Raw genomic sequence first — 9255 nt, forward strand, 5'->3', positions numbered from 1 at the left:
AAGTAGGTGTCTCCAGTACACTGATGCCATGTGTTACTTCAGGAGCTGATAACACTACTCTGTAGCTTTCCCATATTCATTTTCTATTAATAGGCTAAGACGAACCTTATGGCCCTCTGTTAAAAGAGTCTACTTAAGACTGGCTTTCATTAGTAACTCATGTCCCTGTTCTTCATTTTACCACTCTGCCCTTTCATGTGGAAATCATCCTTCATATGAGCTGGAAATGCTCTTTCACTCCCCTTTTCTTCTGAAGCCCTTACGCTCTCTAATGCATGAATGGGTAGGATATGGATGAAATAGTACTCAAATGTATACAAGGTGTTGTGAAATATGTCAATATTTTATTAGTTTTATTCCAGGTAAATACATTTAACCAAATTGCAAATTACATTACTATTAAAATTAGATAGAAAATCCCACCACATAGGACTTCTGAGGTTTGGTACAGTAGTTTGTTTTGATGGCCTCATGTATACAATCACTATAGTCGGTATTACACTTGCCACACTTACAGCTTATAGCTACCGGGTAGGGGAAATAAGGAGTAACATGGCGTGGGCATCCTGGTATTTCTGCAGTCTTGTACATGAAATCTCTGTATGTACAGACATCCTGAGACAGGGCATATTTGGGAAGAAACAGCTTGCCGTTGACATCCTGAGGAAAGAATTTAAAAGGAGCATAATGCAATAGGACTTTAGAAAATAGATAGTAATGGAAACAGATAAAAATTAATTAACATATTATTTTGTCATAAATAGGACTCGAGGAGGATTCTTTAGTTCCATTTCCCAATGCCAACTTAATATATCCACACTAAATCCCATTGAGATAAAAGTGACACTCCCTCTCTTTCATCTTATATCATGCGACCAATATGCCATTTAAATAAATTTTGGAAAAAGCTGTTACAAACAGTTATCTGTGTCCACTGTGCTGAGTATACACTGTAACCTGTGCACTCTACCTCTACAGAGCCAACAAGCATTAGATTTTGGAAATGAGGTTGTGGTTTATCTCATTTTCTTTCTGGATAGAAAAGGACTGGGTCTAGGTTTATCTAATTTTCAGCTAAAAGAACTGAAATGCACTACATACCCGTGTCATACAATATCCAGCACAGATGGTGGTGTTGATGGTTAGGCAGTAAGCACATTCTTTCCTTTCGACATGCATCATATACTCAGTTGGAGTACAAAAAGACATTGCTTGTCCATATGCAAGGCCAAAAATCACAGACATCAGGAAGATAGCAGTCATGCTAAATCAAAGATAAGATTAAGATATTACATGTATCCTTTAGAACATTCAGAAGGGACATTTGGAAAGTGCTATAATGTGTATGTGTGTGTGTATAAATATATGTATGTATTGAATACCCTACTTTGTCTTAGACCCTATATTAGTGTTTTTGAATAGTTAATTTTCTCAATAACCTTTCTGTGCGCACTTAGATGTGGCTATGATCCATGTACCCCATCATGACAAAGCTCACAGAATGAAAGTCCTGCTTGCAAGTGCCACTTAGATCCAGTGAAATGGCGAGCCTGAAACACTACAACAGAAAAGTAGCAGGGACATGTAGTCAACTAAGTACAAAATAATTCATTCATTGGAAACAATCAAAATACCTGCCTTTATCATTATAAGAAGTGAGTTAATAGGCTTCAGTAAGGGCGTTCCCAGAAACGTGCTTTTCTAAAAATTTTGGTTCAATAGCTTAAAAGGCCAACAAATTGGTCATAATAAGAAAGGGCAAAGAAATCAAGGAAGTGAATGATCAAACTTGAGTATCAGCTCAAGGCAAATAATCTTGTGTATGATTCTACCCAATGTCTGTCAAGAAAGACAAGGCTAGAGAAAGTCCAAAAATGGTCAATTAAAATTACACTGGTGTTACAGGGCTAAACCCAGCAATCTAAAAACCCCTCTTCTCAACACTTGGGATATTCCTTTAAAGTTGAAAGAAATAAAGTTGGAAAAATAAAATTATTTTACTTGAAGTTGTATGGAACTCATTATCTTAAAAAGATTATGGAGGCAAAAAATATAGGTTGACACAATGAGAGTAACACAATCAAGGATGACAGGCCCACTGTAGGTTAGCCAGGAAAGTAAAATAAGTTTTGGCTGCATGGAAGACATCAGAGGATTCTCAACCTCTGCAACTTAATTGCCTCTTTTAAAATCATTCATAAATGATTCATTGAGCACCTAAACAAAGAGGTATGATTTCAGGCCCTAAATAATGAGAGCCCCCTGATGAAGAGTGTGTTCACTATCAACTGGTCATTGTAATGAGCTGGATAATGTTATGACAGTTTTGCCACTGACAGGGGATAATCAAGTTTGAGACTTTGGGATATAAGTTGATCACGTCAAAGATTAAGAAGATTTTTTTCATCTTATAAATACCATACAGTTGGCTTGGCATATTTGGATTCTTTACCTTCTCAAGGATCATAGTCAGAAAAGAAAATACATATCTTCATGGAATAGCTTTGAACACAAACTTGTTTTATTATTTTATTAAATAAATTATAATTCATCAAACATTGTTATTCAATCTGGGGCCAAACTATAGTGGAATGACTTCACCGGTGGCTCAGATGTAGGAGACCCAGGTTCAATCCCTGAGTCGGGAAGATCTCCTGGAGAAGAAAATGGCAACCCACTCCAGTATTCTTGCCTGGAAAATCCCATGGACGGAGGAGCCTGGTAGGCTACAGTCCATGGGATCGCAAAGAGTCGGATGCGACTGAGTAACTTCACTTTCACTTTCATTCAATCAAGAAGAGTGTATCAAGGTTTTTCTCAATTTTTCCTCAAATCTATCAATTATATTCCAATAGCATCTTTAAACTGCATACACTAAAACTTCCATTAATTGAAATCTCATGGACTCAGCCTCAGTTAACAAGCTAAAGAATTTTTGTCTTTAATTAACTCATAAGAAAAAAATGAAACCACATTCGACAAGCTAACAGGTATTTTAAATGTCAACTTCCAGAGATTAGTGGCTATTCCAACCAGTCTCCTATTTGCAGAATGAGAACCACAGATGAATTAGACAAATATATATTGAGCATTTTAACTAGGCACTGAGAGATATAAAATGGATGTTATAGTCTTTGACCTCAAGGGCTAGTCTAGTGAAAGAGATAACTATGAACACTAATTAAGAAAAATACCTATTGTTTAACTGGTAACACCACGTGTTGGTGATGATTTTGAATAAATAGAACCTTCATATGCTATTGGTGGGATGGTAAAATGATACATAAAAATATTTTGAAAATCAGTTTGACAGTTTCTTATAAAATTACACATATACTTAACTGATGACCCAGCAATTCTACTCCTAGATATCCACTCAAGATAAATAAGAACAAATGTTTACAAAAAGTAGTTAGTGTTTTAAGTGCTCAGACACTTGAAACTATGACTCTGACACCACAATAATCAAAGACTTTTTCTATATGGACAAGGAAGTGAACTCACCCATTAAAAAGGGTTTTCTGGTAAATACTTTCAAATAAAATTTGCATATTCTTGGTATGAAATACCAAGAAACAAAATTACAGAAATTGTGTACAGCAAAAGAACAGGGCAAAAGCACAAGAGCAAAATTACAAGAATTCCTTGCTCATAGAGTCTGATTTTCTCAGTGCTTCACAAATGTGAGCTCCCTCTATGGTAGAGTTGGTTCCATTATTTTACAGCCACAGACTTAGAGAATCCTCTGAAGGATCGTAAAAATATTGACTGAGTAAATGACATAAAATACTCACACACCATGATCATACAGTTCTTGCCCATTTAGCCAGCCAACCACTGGATTTTTGCCATTGGAAATAATTAATTTCACGTATTTTAACTTTTAGGCGTACGATCTATATAAAATAGATATGTGCTAACCTAGTGATGAGAATATTGGTTCTGAAGGTAAGGAACAGATTTCAAGATCTCCCATAGATCTATGAGAAATCAACTAAAATATTGAATCTGTCTGGCCTAATTTCCCCATCTGCAAAGCAGAAAGAGACAAGTACATCTGATCCTTTTTGAAACTGTAGAATTTTAAAAAAACAGTCTTGGAACTTTTACTCATTGTTCTCATATCCATTATGGACACTCTAAATTGTTCTGAAGTTCCTCTTTTAAATGTAAAACTCCAAGCTAACAAAAGAAAAATTAAAAGTGCTGAATCATCTTTGCTATATAACAGTAAATAAAGTAAGAATTATTCTTTCTCCTTTATTGCAAATAGTAAAACTTCACCCAAAGAATTTTTCTGGGCCTTAATTTCTTCAGCTGTAAAAAAACACTGAGACCCAGAAGATGATAAGGAAGGACTTTTCAGCACAAACACAGTATGATTCTATGTGATAAATTAGTGTCAGGTCCCTGGTCTAATAGTGATCTAAAATTATGCTTCCAGATTTTATTGCAATTGTGTGTAACTAAGAAATTAAGAAATCTGTGCTTTCATTTTTCCATATACTCCTTCCTAAAATCATAATAAGAATAAAACAATACATGTGAAGCACTTGGAATGCTACAGAAGACTATGTAACTATATAACATTCAGTATATAAATCAGTGTTAGGTAATATCTTCTTATAAGACCTGCCACAATTTCTCCTGTATCGTCACCTGGATTCTCAACCTCTGCAACTTAATCGCCTCTTTTAAAATTATTCATAAATGATTTATTGAGCACCTAAACACAGAGGCATGATTTCAGGCACAAATTATGAGATGCCCTTTTCAGTGCCATGATCATGTACATCTACACTTGCAACATTTTTCCTGATTCCAAGATATCCTCTTTGCTTTGTCCCCTACCCAACATTTTCTCTCATTTTTTTGTTCTTACTACCTTTATTCTAAGCACATTTCTCTCTATTGTTCTAGTTTCTTTCACCAATCTTTTCTCTTCAAATCCCTTACTGTGCTATGAAAAGAATCAATTGCCCACCCTGTGAACAATCCAGGAACTACGCTAAAGCAATATATTTTTCTAGAGAGCAAAATGTACCAAAAGGTATGTATGTGCTTTGGACACTATCCAAGGCAGGTTAGCTATAACTAAAATAATACAGAGTAAATTACCTCCACAAGTACCCCAAACTGAATTTACTCCAAGTTTTCTCAGAAGCACATTATCATCAAAAATAATCATTAGTAATTGACAGGATTTAATACATAGATTATTCAGTTGATTAAAACATTTAAATCAAATGTAAACAGTAAGGGAAGGCCATGAATAGCAATCAGCCTTCATTAGGGAACTGACCAATTTTTCCTCTGTGTTGAAGTCAGTAGAAAATTTTCTTATCCTTACATATGTAATTTATTCATCTTCACCCACCATTGAACAATTTTGAAGCAGTAATTAGGATTTCTAGAGCTTATCAAAGCAAATTATCACTCAGCATTTGCCATTTTTAAATACCTGCTAAAATGATGAAAATAAGAATAATTTGCAATAGCAACATTTCATTTCACAAAGCCTTCTCAGGGTAGACACCTACCTTAGTTTGCATTGGTGAGCTGATGTTGTAATGACCCAGACTAAAAGCTCTTGGTTCATTTTATACCCTTCAGGATAATTCCTCTCTGATCCTCTTGTTTATATAATCACATTTGAATTACTGCTTTCTTATCTGAAAACCACCTATTGAAAATTCATACTGAATCTCAAATAAAATGTGTTTAGACAAACAACTTCACATCTTCCTCTGGAAACTCTGACATTATTGTAGCATGAATTTTCCTTTTCTCCTATTTCAAAATAAAATTACTCTTGTAAATACATCCTTTATTAATATTTAAAAATATAAACACAGAAGGAGAAAAAACAAATTCAAAAAAAAAAACAAAACCCTTAATATAGTCTATGTCAGTCTTGGGAAAAGGCGATGGCACCCCACTCCAGTACTCTTGCCTGGAAAATCCTATGGACAGAGGAGCCTGGTAGGCTGCAGTCCATGGGGTCGCAAAGAGTCGGACACGACTGAGCGACTTCACTTTGACTTTTCACTTTCATGCACTGGAGAAGGAAATGGCAACCCACTCCAGTGTTCTTGCCTGGAGAATCCCAGGGATGGGGGAGGCTGGTGGGCTGCCATCTATGGGGTCACACAGAGTCGGACACGACTGAAGTGACTTAGCAGCAGCAGCAGCAGTCTTGGGAATGAAAATTTTGGGGAAATTTGAGTGCCCCAAATTTTATCTAAATGCTCATTTAGAGATATATAAAATTATTGCTCATCTATAAAGCAAAGGTAACTTCTTTATGGCAATCCAGGACAATTGGTTCATATCTTGCTGATTAAAACTTGCTGATTAAAATAGTTCAAAATAACTTAATTGTTTTTTCTTTGAATTTAAAACTTAGTAAATAAAATTTACATGTGGGAAACAATAGTATTTAAGTAAATGGCCAAATATTTTGAGATCTCAAACTGATTGAGCTCAAATCCTAGTTCTGTCATTTACTAGCTATATGATATTAGCATGCTTGAGCTCTCTTTTACTTCCGTTTCTTTGCCTGTTTGAAGGTAGTATCAGTGTTTGTGTAAAGCACTTAACACAGTGCCTGGCATATAATAAATGCTCAATAAATAGTTGTTGCTGTTATTGTTGTGGTGGTGGTATAGTCACTAAGTCGTGTCCAACTCTTTGCCACCCCGTGGACTGCAGCACGTCAGGCTCCCCTGTCCTCCATTATCTCTCAGAGTTTGTTCAAATTCATATCCATTGAGTCAATGATGCTGTTTAACCATATCATTCTCTGCTGCCCTCTTCTCCTTTTGCTTTCAATCTTTCCAAGCATCAGGGTCTTTTCAAATGAGTCAGCTCTTTACATCAGGTGGCCAAATATTGTAGATTCAGCTTCAGCATCAGTCCTTTCAATGAATATTCAGGGTTGATTTCCTTTAGAATTGACCAGTTTGATCTTGCAATCCATGGGACTCTATAGTCTTCTCCAACACCAAAATTTGAAAGCATCAGTTCTTTGGTGCTCAGCCTTCTTTATGGTCCAACTTCACATCTGTACATGACTACTAGAAAAACCATAGCTTTGACTATATGTACTTTTGTTGGCAAAGTGATATCTCTGCTTTTTAATATGTCTAGGTTTGCCGTAGCTTTCCTTCCAAGGAGCAAGTGTCTTTTAATTTCATGGCTGTAGTCACCATCTGCAGTGATTTTGGCACCTAAGAAAATAAAGTCTCTCACTGTTTCCATTTTTTCCCCTTCTATTTGCCATTAAATGATGGGACTGAATGCCATGGTCTTAGTTTTTTTAATATTGAGTTTCAAGCCAACTTTTTCACTCTCCTCTTTTGCCCTCATCAAGAGGCTCTTTAGGTCCTCTTCCCTTTCTGCCATTAGAGTAGTATCATCTGCATATGTGAATTTGTTGACATTTCTCCCAACAATCTTGATCCACCTTGTGAGTGATCCAACCTGGCACTAAGGGCTTCCCAGGTGACTCTGGTAAAGAATCTGCCTGCCAATGCAGGCTCAGTCTCTGGGTCAGGAAGAGCCCCTGGAGAAGGAAATGGCAACCCACTCCAGTATTCTTGCCTGAAAAATCCCATGAACATAGGAAACTGGTAGGCTACAGTCCATGGGGATGCAAAAGAGTTGGATGTGACTTAGTGACTAAGCAACAATCACAATTTATAATAACTCAACATTTATTTAGTTAAAAATATTTAGCTACAGCACCTAGTACATGTTTGTTGAATGCATAAAAGGCTGAGGGAGTACCTGAATAAATAATTACTGAATCTTTGGAACCAACATACACTTTTCTGCATTCCACAGCCATAACTCAGTTTTACCTCTTTAACCCGTTTGCCTCACTGTAACAAAAGCAATATGCCAACAGTTCAATGGACCATTATCTTATAGCATACACAAAAACAAATCCAAAATGGATTAAAGGCTTGGATTTAAGACCTTAAACTATAAAAGCTCTAGGAGAAAATACAGGCAGTATACTCTTTGACATTGGTCTTAGCAATATCTTTCTGGATATGTCTCCTCAGACAAGGAAAACAAAAGCAAAAATAAATAAACAATGCTACATCAAACTAAAAAGCTTCTTCACATCAAAGAAGAAACCATCAACAAAACTAAAAGACAACTTATCAAATGGTAGAAGATACTTGCAAATCATATATCTGATGAGGAGTTAGTATCCAAGAAATATAAAGAACTCATACAAATCAACATCGAAAAAACAAACAACCCAATTAAAATATAAGCACAGAACCTGGATAGATATTACAGATGGCCAACAGACACATGAAAACATGCCCAGCATCACTTATTAATAGGTAAATGCAAATCAGAACCACTGAGTTAGCACCTCATACCCATCAGAATGGCTATTATGGAATACAGAAAAAAATTACAAGTCTTGGAGAGTATGTGGAGGAAAGGGAGCCCTCATACACTTGGTAGAAAGGTAAACTTGTACAGCCACTATGAAAAACAATATGGTTAATTCCTCAAAAAATTAAGAATACAACTACATGATCCATATATTTCACTTCTGGGTATTTATCTGAAGAGTACAAAGATACTAATTCAGTCTCCGGCCGTATCGGCCTGAAGGCGCACGATCTCGTCTGATCTCGGAAGCAAAGATACTAATTCAAAAAGATATATGCACCCTTATGTTCATGGCAGCATTATTCACAATAGCTAAGATATGGAAACAAACTAAAGTGTCTATGAGTGGATGAATACATAAAGAAGATGAAAAACTACTCAGTCATAAAAAGATGAAATCTTGCCATTTGCAACAACATGGATGTACCTTGAGGGTATTAAGCTAAGTGAAATAAGTCAGGTGGAGAAAGACAAATAATGTATGATTTCAATCATATGTGGAATATTTTTAAAAATCAAAAGGAACAAAAACAAACAAATAGATACAGAGGACAGATTGGTGGCTACCAGAGGAGAAAGAAGGTTGGTGAGAAGGCAAAATGGGTAAAGGGGGTCAATTGTATGGTGATGGATAGAAACTAGCCTCTTGGTAGTGAGCACACTGTTGTCTATTCAGAAGCTGAATTATAAAGCTGTACACATGAAGCATATAATGTTATAAACTGTTACCTCAATAAAAATATTATTCTATGTGAAAAAGCTAGACCAAAAAAAGTGCATGCCATATGATCGTTTATATAAAATTCTATAAAATACAAATTAATCATTAGAGCAAAA

General features: G+C 35.8%; 1 protein-coding gene across 2 annotated transcripts; it reads right to left on the minus strand.

Annotated features, from left to right (window-relative positions):
- Positions 1–322: 322 nt before the first annotated feature.
- TSHB (thyroid stimulating hormone subunit beta) lies at positions 323–5647 on the minus strand. 2 transcript variants are annotated; one of them, XM_006058672.2, is made up of 3 exons: positions 5541–5647; positions 1102–1264; positions 323–660 (listed from the first exon to the last, which is right to left on the minus strand). In XM_006058672.2, the coding sequence occupies exons 1-3, from the start codon at positions 5597–5599 to the stop codon at positions 406–408; spliced, it is 477 nt and encodes a 158-aa protein (XP_006058734.2). In that variant the 5' UTR covers positions 5600–5647; the 3' UTR covers positions 323–405.
- Positions 5648–9255: the final 3608 nt, after the last annotated feature.

The sequence above is a fragment of the Bubalus bubalis genome, chromosome 6, assembly GCF_019923935.1.
Source record: "Bubalus bubalis isolate 160015118507 breed Murrah chromosome 6, NDDB_SH_1, whole genome shotgun sequence".
NCBI classification, from domain to species: domain Eukaryota; kingdom Metazoa; phylum Chordata; class Mammalia; order Artiodactyla; family Bovidae; genus Bubalus; species Bubalus bubalis.

Bases quoted from the DNA above. Each gene is read 5' to 3' on its own strand.
- TSHB (XM_006058672.2), bottom strand. From the start codon at position 5,599: ATGAACCAAGAGCTTTTAGTCTGGGTCATTACAACATCAGCTCACCAA. The intron at 1,265-5,540 runs GTAGGTGTCTAC...TCTTTGATTTAG, and splicing joins GCTCACCAATGCAAACTAAG to CATGACTGCTATCTTCCTGA. The intron at 661-1,101 runs GTATGTAGTGCA...TTCTTTCCTCAG, and splicing joins CTGGATATTGTATGACACGG to GATGTCAACGGCAAGCTGTT.